Source organism: Anoplophora glabripennis, unplaced genomic scaffold (genome assembly GCF_000390285.2).
Source record: "Anoplophora glabripennis isolate ALB-LARVAE unplaced genomic scaffold, Agla_2.0 scaffold308, whole genome shotgun sequence".
Taxonomy (NCBI): Eukaryota; Metazoa; Arthropoda; class Insecta; order Coleoptera; family Cerambycidae; genus Anoplophora; species Anoplophora glabripennis.
Window position 1 is genome coordinate 336,151 of NW_019416553.1, and position 16,962 is coordinate 353,112.

The 16,962-nt window shown below is 32.0% G+C and overlaps 1 protein-coding gene across 1 annotated transcript in view; it reads right to left on the reverse strand.

Moving 5' to 3' along the window:
- LOC108909570 (GATA-binding factor C-like) overlaps positions 1-16,962 on the reverse strand; it is a 119,690-nt gene that overhangs the window by 61,983 nt on the left and 40,745 nt on the right. Inside the window, exon 4 of the mRNA XM_018713951.2 lies at positions 14,238-14,383. Coding sequence (XP_018569467.1) covers positions 14,238-14,383 — 146 coding nt within the window. The remainder of the gene's footprint in view (positions 1-14,237; positions 14,384-16,962) is intronic.

Genomic DNA, 16,962 nt, shown 5'->3' on the forward strand with positions numbered 1-16,962 from the left:
GACTTATAGTTTGTGAAATATTTCACAAACTGTAAGTCCTAGGTATGCAGAACCTTTAATAAAGTTCACCTATTTTTTTACGGTGCTTTCAAAAATGCAGTAAAATACAGGGTGTTCCATTTAAAAAAACATAACTTTGATATGGTACGCTTTTCCTGGACACCCTGTATATCTCAAAATATTTTTAAAATATAGCCGTAATCAACCTACACATACCCACCTAAACAGGTTTCTGTAACCTTTGCCGTTTGGTCACTAGCGACCGAGGCGTTACTGGTGGCCCACCCTGTATAGATAATGTTTATCGCAAATAATCTCAATAGAATTTAATTTTTTCAAGTTGGTAGCGGGTTTTAGTCCCATAAGAAAAGCATAGGACCACCCCCCTGCGATCCTCACTTCCCTTGGACTCCGATATACCTCCTTAAAAGGTAGCTAAAGTTTGAAAAAAAAAACTAGAATTGGAATCTGAATTCCGAAATTGTCCAACCGATTTTCATTTTAGTTTTCTTCAATATAAGTTACTGACACGTTTCTCATATGTATATTCCTAATATTGTGAATAAAAATAAATAATATTTATATATTACTAAATAGTGGTCATCTATTATTACCATTACTACCTACCTCACGAACCCACTGTTTGAGAAATAGGCTGTATTTTTATTACTGGTTCAATTTCATATGATTTTAATTGTCATTAATTGACAACATTAAGAGAAAACGGTCAGTGGCTTCCTTACCTTTAAATTGGCTTCTTACATAATTGCACTTACAATTAGTACGGGTGAATACTTCCAATACCGATAACAACCGGTTTCGTAGTCAAGACACCAGAGTTTAGTAGCAGAGCAAAAGCGATAAAATATCACGGGAGATAATGTATTTTTTCAACGAGATTTTACGTGTTAATAAGAGAGATAAACCAAATAATATAAGCGAAGCATAATCATATTTAGAAATAGAATTTTTAAAAATAGTATATAAATTAAGCAAAAATAAAACAGTAATGTACCTCGAAACTGTTTCCTAACTAATTTAAAATTTTTTCTCCAAGTTCGTGAATTACCTAAATATGATTCCGACAAATTCAGTACCTAATCAATTTTAGGGACTTTCTATAATATATTATTCTCTCTCGTACTTCTCTCTTGTACTAATTGAAATCATATATTTCCCGTTGTGTACATTTTATACCATACCGGGTTTACAAATCTAATATATTTAATAAAACATCAGACGTGCCTCAGGGCTCAATACCTGGTCCGCGATTTTTTTTATTCTTTCATCAATGATATGGTTATTAATTTTAATGTTCATTTTTTGCTATACGCCGATATAATTTAATATAATCTACGCTTGTGTCAACTTTGTATCTAACTGTTAAAAAAAATATCAACATAGTTTGAACTTGATCAATGTATGGTGTGACAATTATAACTAGTTTTAAACGTAATGCAATGATTTTTCTCTTAAAACTAATTCTATTCGGTTTCGCTGCTTATTTAGTGTCTTATGTGTTAGATAGACCTGGTTGTGCCAAGGAAATTAACTTCTCTATACATATTGCTGAATCACAGGGGCTTATAAAAAAAATTGAGTTTTATTTTGTGTAATACCACAGACTTCAATATTTCCACGTCAATGTAATTTATATATACATATTTAAGTTTTGTTAGACCCAAGTTGAAATATGCCTTTGTAATTTATTCTTCGTATTATAATTGTTATCCATGTATCATCATAAAAAAAATCAAAGAATCCTTTTAAATCGACAAGTTTTGTTTAGACTACTTATTTTTACTTAGGTTTGAGATGAACAACCTATTAAGGAATTAAAAACAATATTGATTGTATTAAGCTTACGTTGCATATTATTATTTATTGCATTACTAGGCTAAATGCTAGATCGAGTAATTTGTTGTTATTTTTACTTCTCGCACTAATATGTTGGAATAATGAACAGGTTGGTCATTAGTATTCAATTCTTCTTTTTCAGGTATTAAAGATTTTTCTGGTATCACAATTTCTGTTTGTTTTCTCATTCTCTTTGGTGTTTGCTAAAATATATATTTATATACTGTTTTTTATTAATTTCTAATTGTTTATATATTTTTAACATAATTAATTATTTGTATTTTATTACTGTTTTATTATTTATTTATTAAATTTTGGTCTGTTTTTTTTATTCATTGACAGCAGCATTTTTTAACATAAATTATAGTTTTCGTATTTTTATTATATGCACATATTTTTATGTAATTATTCATCCTATAATTGAGTTTCCTTCCCATTGGATAAAACAAATTAAACAGATGTGCCTTCCATCTTGTATTCACTAATATAATACACGCATTAAATGTCGCAGTTAAATATATGTAATAAAAACAATTGGCCTTGCAAACGTAGCCATTTCAGTAAACATAATGTGCTTGAAACTGATAATTTAATGTTTGAAGATGACGTTAAAACTGATAGACACACTTTTAGATAAATTATGAGTAATATAAATATCGATAATATGAAAACAATAACTTTTGTACCTCGTCGCATCATAAAAAGGAAAATACAATATGAAGTATTACTCAAAAATAATTTTATTTTGTATATACTCGTAGTTAGGTATTTGAATGGAATTATGCAAATAAATTCTCGTTCCCATTTCTCTCCAAACCTCGTATAACATAATGTTAGAGACATTGAGAACGTTTACTACCACCAAACTACATTCTCTCGTAGCGCGGTTCCGTTAAAATTTAAGTCATAATTCCTGCTCACATTCCTTCTCCTAGTCAGACGTGATGCAATCGCATATGAAATAAGGAATGACATTTTATATCAGCGCTATTGTCAATTATTAGTTCACAATAGATCATTAATTGTCTTGGTGCGATTAGAATTTGGAAAGTTGGGTGTGGCCATATGATTTAGTAAGGTCGAAAATAGATATAAGCTTAACTGGTATAAGATGTATTGACAACATCCTATACCTATCCACTAAAACATTTGTTGTTTTATTATCTGACTTTTTATTGACTAACAGTGTTTCAAAATCAGTTCCACTGCCTGGACGATGGTAATTGAATTTTATTGTGAAGATAAATGAATTTTATTAGGTTTTAGAATAAGGATTATCTTTCCTATGGTAGGCGTACCATTAAAATAATCTGGTAGTCACTGTATAGGGTTTCGGTGTGGGTAAGAAGGCATTAGGAATAGAAAACACGTTTTATTGCTGTACTTGTGATACAATTTCAATTGAAGACATCCGTGGAATGTATTTATGTACCAGGATTCCATTAACTTTCCTCATAAGTCCAACAATTTAATTTTAGAATCAATTTATCGTCCGTGGCCTATGCAACAATACCTAACTCAGCTACCGAGTGTTACATTTAATGTTTGTTTCTTGCGATCATAATTCATCAATCTTTGGTAACGCCTTATCCTAGTGCATGCTAAAATGATTTTAAACTGTTTTTCATATGATTCAGTACATTTTATAAGGATTTTAGTATAAAAATCTGCACAGTAAAGACAATATTTATATGTTCTGAAAATTGTTGATTTTAAAATAACAAGCAGTTAAATAAAAACTTTTAATTCCGTTAAATAAGAAAAGGATTAATCGTAAGTCCACAAATGATCCTTTGTTAGTAAAAAGGTGATACAAGTTTTATTTTTTTAAATAATTGTTTTCGTTTATTTTTTATGTTTCCTGATAAACAGACTGGTTTTCCGGTTAGTAGTATTACAGTTTAATTTACACCATAAATCACATTAAAATATGATCATACCTTAAATCACATATTGTTCAATACTAGATCTAAATGTGCAGTTATAAAGATACAAACAAATTCACAAGATAAAAAGTTAAACGGTATCCCACGAAGTTGTCTACTCTAAAATTAAAGCTCAGTGCTCTGTTGCTCTATACATTTTTTCTGAATTATAATGGTAATATTGGTATTATTACTTAAATATTAAGGTACTATGAATTTCCAAAATTGGGAGAAATTTTAGAGATATGTTATATTATAATTGGTTAGTTTTTTGTAGCTAACATGAGCAATTTCTTGACCAATTTCTTGATCAATTTATTAGGTCAAATATTGGCAAACACAAACAAGGTTTTAATATGTAGGTACAATCACAATAATTTTGTATTCACTTCGCGACAACTTTTAGTTCCCAATACATCATAAAATCACCTACCGATTACAATTTCTAACAATACTGACGTTTCACCACTATCGATTTGATTGATGCAATGCAATTAATAAATAATTGTAAAATTACTTAAATAATTAGCAAATAATGAATATTATTATATATTTATTGGCACAATTTCTATATCTTTTGTCGGATATACTCCAGTTGGAACAACATTTTACCCATATGGCAATTTCAAAGAGGTAGTGAGGAATAATAACAGTCGCTGAAGGTGTCGAACGCAGCTCCAAGTATATTTCAAGTTAAATTATCAAGACCGCATAAATCTTGAATGGTCAACGTGTAAAAGTAGATTTACGCGAATTTTGGCTGCTTGCGGCGATGAACACTGGCTTCGGCTCATCAATAACTCGTCAGTGAAAGGTGCTACTTATCATTTAAATATTTAACCTGATAATAAGACGGTGCCTCAGTATTTGCATAATATACGACACCTGTCCTGGATTATTACGTGAGGGTCGAAAACACCCTCTATTAATCATGGAAGGGCGGAGAACATCTAGTCAAACTTGTCAGTTTTGTGACTTATGATTGTATGTTTCAGCCAAATCAATAAGCATTGATTTTCTCAGTAGCACGGGTTTAATATTTCCGTATGAAATAAATAAGTCGTTTTTACACTAAAAAAAAACTTACCTGAAACTAGCAGGAAGCTTTAGTTATTTGAAAACATCATTGACATTAATGTAGATCTTTAACTATTTTTCTAAATTTTGTTGCAATATGAATCCGTCATGAATTGAAATAATTGTAAAGATATAGAGTAACTTATTTTCATCATTTCCAAAATAATTGTTTTCCACAGGAAAAAAATTATGCAATATTATGTTAGTGCCTACTCAGGTCAAATTATTTATTGGAAGAAACTAAATACTTAATATTAAACAATTTAATAATAATATTAATATTAATAATAATATCTCTACTCCTCATTCTAACTACGAGAATTAGCCCAGAAGTCGGAGACTTGTGCGGGAGAGGAGGCGGCATATTATTATTAAGCAGGCCGCATTTGCGCCCACTTATGTTGGTAGGCCCTAACCACCATTCAGTGCAGGAATGAGGGAAACCTGGAAAACCTCATTAATTAGGGAGGTGGTTAAATGCCAGCCGGTGTCAATCTCTCACATTGACCCAAGCCAACATTCTTCCACCCTACCATACCTGCACAGAGGGTGCCAATCCTCCGTACAAGCATAGCTAATCTACGGTCTACCGGCCGCGGGATTCGAAACCCGGGCAGATAGCACACATCGATTTAAGTACTGAATTTGTTCCATAATATTAAATATTATTATACTCCTTAATGCGCAACTGCGAGTAATTAAGGAAGGATGTAGAGTGTAGAGCGTCAGCCATTAGTGTGCATGCATAGTATGAGGTGTGACTGTACATTATTGATGATGAAAAACAATTTATTACGCGAATGGGGTTGGGAAAGTCTTACTGAAATTATACTCGTAATTTAATTGCCCGATTAGTAAACCAATTCTTATTCAGAACTAAAGGTGATGGTGTTAGGTAACTAAAATTTATTTATTAAGTCTTAAAGTTCTGTTTAATTTAAAATTGTTGTATAAGTCATTTTATAATCACTACTGACTTGGAGCTGTACACAAGCAGTCCATATTTACTAATTAATTTTAAGGCAAAATTTCGATAATTGATGATAACGGTCAGAAATAGAAATTTTTTTATTTGGAGAACTCCCTATTTCAGTAGTAATAAGTACAGGGTGATTCACTATATTTTGACCCCCCCCCCATTAACTTTTTTGTTTCAAGAGTTATAAAAATATGTGAAATACAAAAGTTGCACGATTTTTTATGACGTTTTCGAAAATGATTGTAGAAAAACAAATACAGTCCAAACAAAATGGCCGCCGACTTTGTTAATTTAAATGCAACACCCTGCATACTTTTATATATTTGTATAGAACGTTCCCTGTCGAATGTAGTCATATTGGGTTTGTTGGGTTCATCTCTAACAATAATAAGCGAGATAATATTAAAAAACGGAAAGAAAATAAGACATCTTGTAATTGTTAGGCCTCTTTCAGGCATTTATGCCTTTTTTCCAATTACATAAGGATTTACAAATTTGGTTGTAATATTTTGACATATCGGATATTGATACGGTCCAAAATGGTATTTTCACTAAGTCGCACTAATTAGGCCGTGCAAGGCCTAGTTACTAATTGGCAATGTTATATGGTAGGTCGTGACAGTGAAAGGTAGTAATGTCATGATAACATTGTTATTGATTGACAGTTTGTATTATTATTTAATTAAAATAGGTTACACAGAAGTAGAATATTGAAAATATTATTAGGAATTAAAATAGAGTATAGAGAAGAACTTTATTCTATTTTAATTCCTATAGTATTTAAATTTTCTACTTCTGTGTAACCAAATTTAATTAAATAATAATACAAACTGTCAAACAATAACAATGTTGTCATAACATTACCTGTCACTACCACGGCCTACCCATATAACATTGTCCATGAGTAAATAGGCCTCTCAAGGCCTAATTAGTGATATTTAGTTAAAATACCTATACGCATTTTGCACTATATCAATGTCCGATATGTCAAAAAATATTACAAGTAAATCTAAATCCTTACGTAATTGGAAAAAAGGCAGAAATGCCTGAAAGAGGTCTAGCAATTACAAGATGTCTTATTTTCTTAATAAAAACCTTCTTTTCATTTTTTAATATTATCTCGCTTATTGTTAAAGGTGGACCCAATAAACCCTATATGATTATACTCGACAAGGAACGTTCTATCCAAATATGTAAAAATATACAGGGTGTTCCATTTAAATTAACAAAGTTAACATCCGCGGCCATTTTGTTTGGACTTCATTTTTCTACCATCATTTTCGAAAAATTCATAAAAAATCGCGCAACTTTCCTATTTAACATTTTTTTATAACTCTTAAAACAAAAAAGTTAATGGGGGGATCAAAATACAGTGAATCACCCTGTACATACATATATGCATATGATAAACTCGTTATTTGAACATTAATTCGTATTTAGACAAACTGTATAGCGAAATCAACAAAAATTCATTGCTGATGGCAAATTAACAATATTTCGTAAAATATAATAGAACGACAGAACTAACGTTTTCGTAACGGGTAAAAAACTATTTTTGCCACCGTTTCTATTAGAATAGATATTATAATTTCCTCGTTTTCTTTACTAGTTCCTCCTTGTTTCAAAAACTTTCCTTTTTTACCAAAATATATGCATTATATACAGGGTGCCCACCGGGAACTGCGTCAATGGATATCTAGGAAAGTGCTGCTCCGAAAATTTTGAAAATTTGGCAACATGGCAGTGCCCCTAGGGCGAACACTAAGATATCTAGAACTCTCCAGCACTTTCGGTTATACCGGAAGTCGACACCAACTTAAAGGGATACCCTATATATTATTGAATTTTCGAATTCTACATGAAATTTGAGGGTCACTTTACTAAATACCTATACCTAGTAGTTATAGATTTTGAGATATTAATTTTTAAAGAAAAAATTTCACAAATGCAACGGTCCGCGGAGATACTAGTAACTCTTTTCAGGAGTATAGATAACAACAACATTATGTTGAAAATCTATAACTCCTAAGTATAGGGAATATTTAATAAAGTGACCTTCAAATTTCACATAGAATACGAAAATGCAACAATATATAGGGTGTCCCATTTAAAATAACAAAGTTGGTGTCGACTTCCGATATAACCGGAAGTGCTGGAGAATTCTAGATATTTTAGTTGTGTTCGCCCCAGGGACTTGCCATGTTGCCAAATTTTCAAATTTTTCGGAGCACTACTTTCCTAGATATCGATCGACACAGTTCCCGGTAGGACACCCTGTATATATAAAATTTTTTATAAATAAATAAAAATTAAAACTGGACATATTATGGTAGCTGTTTCAATAATAAACAAAGCTAAGTATACCAATTAAATATGCTTTTCAAAAAATAAATCTTTAATTGTGCACACCATTGAAAGATAATCCAATTGTTGCAAGTCCCTAGTGCATTTCGAATTTCATTCAACTTTCAAATCTGATCTACTAAGTCATCTGCAAAGCTTCTAATGGCGGAAAACCTCAATAACCAACCATTCCTGTGAAGCAGAAAACGCCAAACCGAAATTGAAGTTTTCATCACCATCAACCGCAGAAATTGTCCACAGAGGTCTACATCAGGAGACTCAGGTGCTGTTGGCAGAACAACAACTGCGGGACTCCCAAAATTTCTTTCGCATCTAATTTTTTCTCGAAATCGACAGGAGTGCCAAAAATTTCGAACCGAGACACGACATAAATCTAGAATAACAGACATTCCATGACGATGAAGTCAAAAGACATGAACCACCCGAATCCAATGAAGCCAGATAGCTAAAGCTAAACCTCTAAACAACAGTCCTCGATTATTGGCAGAACCACCATGAAGCGAGATCGAATGTCGACTTAGGGGACATTGCAATTCAATAGTCTGGCCAGTGTAAATACACGATCTGAATTCAGGTGTATTTGTTCACTTTGGATACCAAAAGCCGTCCTGGCTTACTTAGAGTCAAATAAGTCCCGCTCTACTGAGGTCCAACGACAGGTCCAAAAAACCTAAAAAACTAAATCCAGTTTTATTGCAGATTCGTTAAACGAATTTCAACTTGTATGTATGCGGTTACTTGTAACGTTACCATATTTTGTAAAAATTTACAATCATAAACTTTTCTTCAATTCAAAATATTGCTAAATTTTGTTGCAAAGGCACCGCTCGAAACCAGATCAGCAATCTAGCATCTAAACCAATCAGGACTTCCTGTGCTTGTAGCGAATATCCTAAAGGATAAGGCTAAGTTTAAAAAGCGGTGCCAAAATAGCTTAAAGACAGTGAAAAAATCGACGGTGTATAAAGTGTTATTACGCTGAACAAATCAGCTTGAACCAAAACTCTAAGCAGAACAACCAGCCGACATGGAGAAAGATACGCTGTCCCCCAAGTAAATGGAGCTGTAAGAGAGGTCCGACAACCCTCAACTAGATATTTGCAGAGCCGCAGGGGGCGAAAGTCCCAACAACGCCTGGTTACAAGCATTTCGGCATAAACGACGATGTTATCCAAAACATAAGTATGCAAAAAAGAAATACATAACCTGAATAATATTTGTTTAATAAAAAAAATAATGCAATGTTTTGACATTTTTAGCAATAATAATAAATATTTGGACCAACTTTTAGCGCTAACCTCGAAAGCATTGAATTCCAGTAGCATATAATAAAAATATGTTTTTATAAAATCTTTAATTCTGTAAAAGTGGTTTAAATTTGAAATGAGAAAGAAAAGAAGAAAAATTGCGAACGAGAATTATCACATTCAGTTTTTAAATTATGCCTCTTCATGCAACAAACCAGTAAGATGCAAATCCGCAATCGTAAATTAAAACTGAAAACCAAATTTGTGTGATTTTAGCAGTTAAAAAATCGATTTTTTTTCAAATTTTGACATATTCCTATTTCCGGTCACAAATGTTTATGAAAAATTATTTTGTTCATTTTTGTTAGGTTTAGTATTTTAGTTACATTCTGTATATGATTCTTTTTTTCTCCAAGTCAATATCATATTTTTCCTTCCATATTAAAAAGCTTGAATATTACCAAAAAAACCAAAGTGTGACGGTCTTGATTCAAGGAAAGTAATTAAAACAAAACATATGTAGACGTGGCTTTCCACGAACAACATAACTTATAATGAAATATAACAGAGTTTTTACATGAACAAAATCTTCTAAAACGAATAGAATTTTTAATAAAATTTTTGTGTTTGCAGATTTTTACTATTTATTTATTTATTTATGAATAAACAAAAAAATTACAATGTTATATTGTAATAGTCTAGACTAGATAATGGAGAAGTGACTAGTTTTCTCAATTTTATAATAAATAATAATTATAATAATTTAATTCCTACCTAAATAATTAATTTTGCACACAATTCCCAATTATACGCAACAAAAGAGTGGGACAACATTAATATTTATGATTGAAGACTATTCCATTAAATTAAATTGAATTGTGTTTGCTCCGTTTCCTCTGCATAATGTATGGTTATTTTTCTATGCATTACTTCTTTGAGGCAGTGTGGCATGTTATCTATATCTGCGATCCTTATCGTCATATTTTAGACACAATGGCGGAGCAAGGTTCACGCCGGGCAGTAGCTCGTCGTTATCGCGACATCTGCTTACTCAAAATACGTTTTTAAAATTAACCCGCGACTAAAACGCGAGTAGGACGAGCTGTATTCAATGGGTCCCTTCATAGGCTAATGAGTTCTGGACGATTACTACCGTATACTCATCCCATTTGTTAGCCAAGTTAGTGACACTGAATAAATACTTCTGTGACCGACATCGAAATTGCCGACCCGGATTCCCAGAACGATCCTCTCCCGAGGTTTCCATATATCAATTTTCCATTTACTCTTAGGACTGACGTACCTATTAGCGCAAGGGAAACGTGCGAGCGGCAGTAATAATTGTACCAGTCAAAAATTAAATTAGGATGCGCCGCCATAACTTACGACAAAGTTTATCTCAATATATTATCGAAATGGGTGGTACACGTTACATATTTTCCATAGCACAATTATTATTTTCACGCGGAGGCTTCTTTAAATCCATTACAAGGGCTGTTATCCAAAAGGAACGCAATACAAAATTGAGTAGGTACTAAATTTTATTTTGAAATAACTCTGGGAATGGTTCATATTTATTAACGTTATTTTCGGCTTATTTTGTATTAAAATGATATTTAGCTAAAACGTATCTCTTGTCTGTTAATTTTAGTTGTTAATTTTATGCAAAAAGGTATGATATACAGGATGGGCCATTAGTGTGAGAAACTAAAATAACTCCCTTGTTATTCATAATACAGAAAAAAAGTTTATATAAAAGTTATACAGAATAAAAAAACCTAAAGGACAAAATTAATTTGAAACATGCAGGGCGATGACTAAAAACAAGACACGCCAAATATTGCAAATTTTAAATAGAACACCCTGTATATTTTTAAACATATGGATTTCTGAGAAAATTCTATATATGGCAATATAAACAGTTTAATATTGTAGTGCGGTGTTGCCAAGTTATGTAGAAAATTCTTCGAATTTTGGAAAAAACATGACCTCGAAGAAGTTGTATTAATTTTCAACTACTGACACTTGGAGCAAAAATATATGACAGAGTTTAGGCAAATGTTAGGCAAAGACTCCTATTTTAGCTAATATCGATATTTTATACAGGGCATTTTTTATAATACGGTCACTTTTAGAAAGTTCAAACTTGATTTTCTAAAATTTTTCAAATGGAACACCCTGTGTTTTTTTATTGTTCTATTTTATTCACATATCAATCCACTTCAACTTTTATTAAGTATGTTCTACACATAAAGTTGTTAGTTTTTAAGTTATAGCAACATATCTGGAATAAACTAATTTTTATTATTTTCGGTCGCACGAAATGGCTTTGAAAAAAACTGTCACATTGTGTCAACTTGTCAGTTCATAATTTATCATTCCATTTTCAGTTAATTTTATTAGTTAATATTTGTTAGTTGATATTCTAGAAAATAATAGAAATGAAGTTTTTTCAGAAATGTTGCTATATCTTAAAAACTAACAATTTTAGATATAGAACATACGTAATCAAAGTTGAAGTGGACCGATATGTGAATAAAATAGAACAATAAAATACAGGGTGTTCCATTTGAAAAATTTTAGAAAATCAAATTTAAACTTTCTAAAAATGATCGTATTATAAAAAATGCCCTGTATAAAATATTGATATTAGTTAATATAGGAGCCTTTGTCTAACATTTGCCTATAACTCCGTATAATTATTTTGTTCTAAGTATTAGTACCTGAAAATTAATACAACTTCTTCGAGGTCATGTTTTTTCCAAATTTCTAAGAATTTTCTACATAACTTGGCAACCCCGCACTAAAATGATAAACTGTTTATATTGCTATATACAGAATTTTCTCGGAAATCCATATGTTTAAAAATGTACAGGGTGTTCCATTAAAAAAATGTAATATTTGGCGTGTCCCGTTTTTACTCATTGCCCTGTATGTTTCAAATTAACTTTGTAGTTTAGGTTTCTTGATTCTGTACAACTTTTATACAAACTTTTTTTCTGTATTATGAGTAACAAAGGAGTTATTTTACTTTCTCACACTAATGGCCCACCCTGAATATGAACATTCAGTTATTTTATAACATCAAGTACCTATGTTTTTATGGCATTGTATCAATAAAAAATCCACATAAGAGGCTCAGACATAACTTGTATACAAAACAGTGTCGAACTTTATACTAGAACAAAATGTCATAAAATATATATTTCATTAAAATGACATTTAACTAAAACGTATCTCTTTTTTTGTTAATTTCATTCAAGTATGATACTCTTACGTAGTTATGTTAGTATGTTAAATGCGTTTTTTTATCATATTATATTAGTCATGAAATTAGGATTTGTGGCTGAATCTTTATTATAAAAATTATTTTCCAGCGAATAATCTTTAAATTTGTTACAAGAATTTAGACTGTGATTCAAGGAAAATTTAATGCTTAAATCTTACATAGTTACTTTGTTAACAACAATAAATATGTTTTTCTTACATCGTGTTAAATATCAAATTGGGATACGTGGCAGTAACTATTTTATCAAAATTATTTCTGCGAAAAATATTTACAAGAAAGTGGTCCTGTTATTTATAGGTACTGAAGTAACTCTTGAAGTGGTTCAGATTTATCCAATCGTAGGTGTAATAAGCTTTTCGCACAAAAGCAATTAAAAATAAAGAAACTTTAATCTTTGTTCGGAATGGTGCTATAAGAAAACCAATAGTGCTATAAGTTGATAACATGTTTTTTGGTAGCCGTTTTTAATTAGCATTATTAATTTTATTTGTTAATTTTATTCCCAAAATATTTTGGGGTCTTATACGTGTGTTGTTAAAGAAAAATTTCTCCAAATGTCAGTCAAACGTACAGACCGACACAAATAAGTTTACATCTGAGATAGTACCGCCCACAAACACCCACTGGATACTGCAAGAGAAACACACTCCAAATAACCGATATTCCAAAAAAAACGCAAACTTATTTCTGTCGGCTTTATAAAGATTTCTTTTTTAAATCTATGATCTACGTACTATAGTATATCCTGAGATATTAATGAACTTTATATAACCTTTTTTATGATAAGCATTTTAACGAGTAGAATTTTCAGTTTGTAATACCTATTTGGTTAACGGGCAACTTCATTTCACTTGGAAAATTATTTTATGATAAAGTTTGTTTAAGGTATTTTTGATGTTCCTCTATAAGGACAGTACATTTACATTTTCTTAAACCTCCCATCCATCCCAAACCTTCTATAGGTACAATGTTTGGAGATTTTCGATCTCGGGTTTTGAGATTAAGTGAAATGAAAAGTTAAAAAGAAGAAATATAAATATAGGAATGAATTGATCACTTATGTAGTCCTACTTGCATAAAGAATCTTCCAAAAGACCTTAAAAATAACACAGTGTTAAGAAAACAATATACAAATCTAAATTGCTTTATTTAAAATTGCTTCTGTTCAAAGTAATATGTTCTCACTTTGACGATATTGAAAACATTCTTTAAAGTAATGCCTTATTTATTCATTTTTGTTGGTTCCGCAGTTACAAACATGTATCCTTTAATTTCGACTTTATATATTTGGTAGAGTTATTTTGGTCTCAAGATTTTGTGGTAGGATGTGCGCTTGTGCAAAATCATAGTCACCAATAGGTCAACTTTCCTTTTAATTGTGTTATCCACTTAATTTTGCAGAATGATTGTTCAAAGCTACCATATGGATTAATCCTTTTCAGTAACTGTTCAAAGCTAATGTGATTTTCTCAATTTCATATTGGATTAAAATCACTTACCAGTCTTCTTTTTGGTTTGATAAGAGGTCGATTCTGTCCGTTCATTTTGTAGTACAATCCGCAGGCATTGCAGAGGTAGTGTCCGGTCCCGTCGCGTCTCCAAAGTGGCGTACTAGTCGCTCCACAATTCACACACTCTCTACCCTCTGCAGAACAGAAACAGAAACATATGTTAGTTAAAGTGTCCCCAGATAATCGACATCAGTATTCCCCACAAGTTCTACGACATTAAACATGCAGTGATTAGCGTGCTCGCAGAACAATTTGTCATTCGATAGACAGGAATGAAATCAACCAAATTTATTAAATATTCAAAACTAATTGCCCTCCGAGGTATATCTCCCATAAATATTTAAGAGAAGCATTACTCTAAACACAGATAGTATTGAGGCAAATTATGACTTTTACCTTGGTACAAGTTTTCCATTTCGCCTGAGGCGAAGTTTATCTAAATTTATTCCATCTATTATTAGCCACGACATATATATTATTATTATTAAAATTAATAAAATTAAACTGACATCATAATACCAACTGCACCTGATTCACCGACTATGTTAATAGTAAATTGTTGCATGAACATAATTTAGAAGTAATGGTTGATTTGTTGATCACGCATCGACTGTGTAATTTACGACAATTGTATAAGCTAAGCAGAAACGTCAAAGATTTCTTCTTAATAATTATAACTATCCTTCCACAGATGTTACTTTATGAATTCACAAATAAAAAGAAGGTGCAGGGGTGCAAGCACCAATATGTAAATTGTCCAGGAGAAGCTTTTCTTTGTTTATATCATTCGTTGTCATTTCATTTGACTAAATAAGTATACGAGATAGTGAGTAGCTAAGTAACATTCAGAAATGTTTTCTTATATACAAGCGTATTGATACCACAGCCCCACAAAAAAAATTGAAATTATTTTCTCCGATATCTGACAAGGTGCACTCAATGTTTTTGGGGTTGCTGAATCCGAATCCGGGGTCCGTTTAACCCCATCACGTCAGGGTGAAGGGCATCTGAAGGTCAAATTGCGGAATGACTATTAAAAAATCTGGAAAAATTTATATATATATATATATGTTTTTTCGGGGTCGCTAAATCTGAATCTGGGGTTCTCTTGACCTTGAAGTGTCAGAATCAAGGTCAAATAAAGGTCAAAACCCTAAAATTTGAAGATATGATCATTTTGATCCTGGATTCTTGAAGAGCAGAAAATTTTACGTCCGAATATGTATTGACTTTTTTTTAGAACAGACCTTTGTAGGTCACGTGATGGTCATCCAAAATCAAATCCATTTTCCAGTTTTTGGCTGTAAATTGAGATCTTGGGTCTTTGATGAGTTGATATTTTTCGGGTCGTTGATCACGATTCTGGTATTCATTTGAGCCAATCACGTCGTAATATAACGATATAATATTTTCTTACTCCGGATTCTGTAAGAGTGAAAAATTTCATCCGTGTGTTTGCATCCAGGGCACCTCCCCGTGGTGACGGCGGGCAACGGAGTTGTCCCGCTATCCGGCAAAGTCCCTGGAACAGGACGCGTATGCCGTCATGGCAAACACAACGGAGAAATTTACGATGCAGGGGGATGGAACCCCAGTATCGGCGGCTGGTCAGGGTGGGAAAGCGGGCCCGCAGGCGTCGTCATCCAGTGACCGCGGCTCTGTTGAGGTGGCTACCTTGGCCTCACCAGAGTATAAAGCTACAAGTAGTAGAACCCATAGACATGAGCATGACAACCCAAAAACCCCATATCATTTCTGTTATGTTTGTGGTAAATACGTAGTCAGATATAAAATTTTCTGCTCTTTCGGAATCCGGGGTCAAAAATATCATATCATCAAATTTTAGGGTTTTGACATTTATTTGACCTTGATTATCACACTTCAATGTCAAGAGATTCAGATTTAGCGACCCCGAAAACATATATATAAATTTTTCCAGATTTTTTAATAGTCATTCCGCAATTTGACCTTCAGATGCCCTTGACCCTGACGTGATGGGGATAAACGGACCCCGGATTCGGATTCAGCAACCCCAAAAACATAAAGTGCACCTCCTCAGATATCGGAGAAAATAAGTTCAATTGTTTTTGTGGGGCCTTGTACTTTTTACGAATATAATATTTAAGATAAATAAATGATTAGAACAAATACCAAACACAAAAACGGACACATACGTGGTCTAAGAATGGAATAACATATAACATGTGACGTGTAACTTATTCCGTTCTTATACCCGTCTATACCAGAAGATAAGTGATCTTATAATTTTGTTTCTATTAAACCCGCAGATTCGAATCTACAGACGAAAATAGTACATTTTTTAAACTTATATCTTGCAGCAATGTCTTCAATTTAGGTCCTAAATATGCTTACTAGTCTTTTATATTTTGAGTACTAGTTTTCAGTTTTATTTTATTTATTAATAGTTTTTATTAATTCATTAAATGTAGTCAACGTTTTGGAAAATCATATTACATTTGTACAAAAATAAACTAAGAACTAGTAATTTTGTAAACAAATTTATAATTTAATCAAATCACGGCAATTGAAAATATTAACCCTAGCTGCTTTATAGACAATGAAAAAGCTGATGATTTATTAGAAAGAAATCTGAAACAGTTTTCTTAGGACTATACCGGTTTTTGATTTGCTTAAAGTAACACTAAACATGCTTTAAAGATATGAATGACAGGAAAACATTGTGAATACCCCT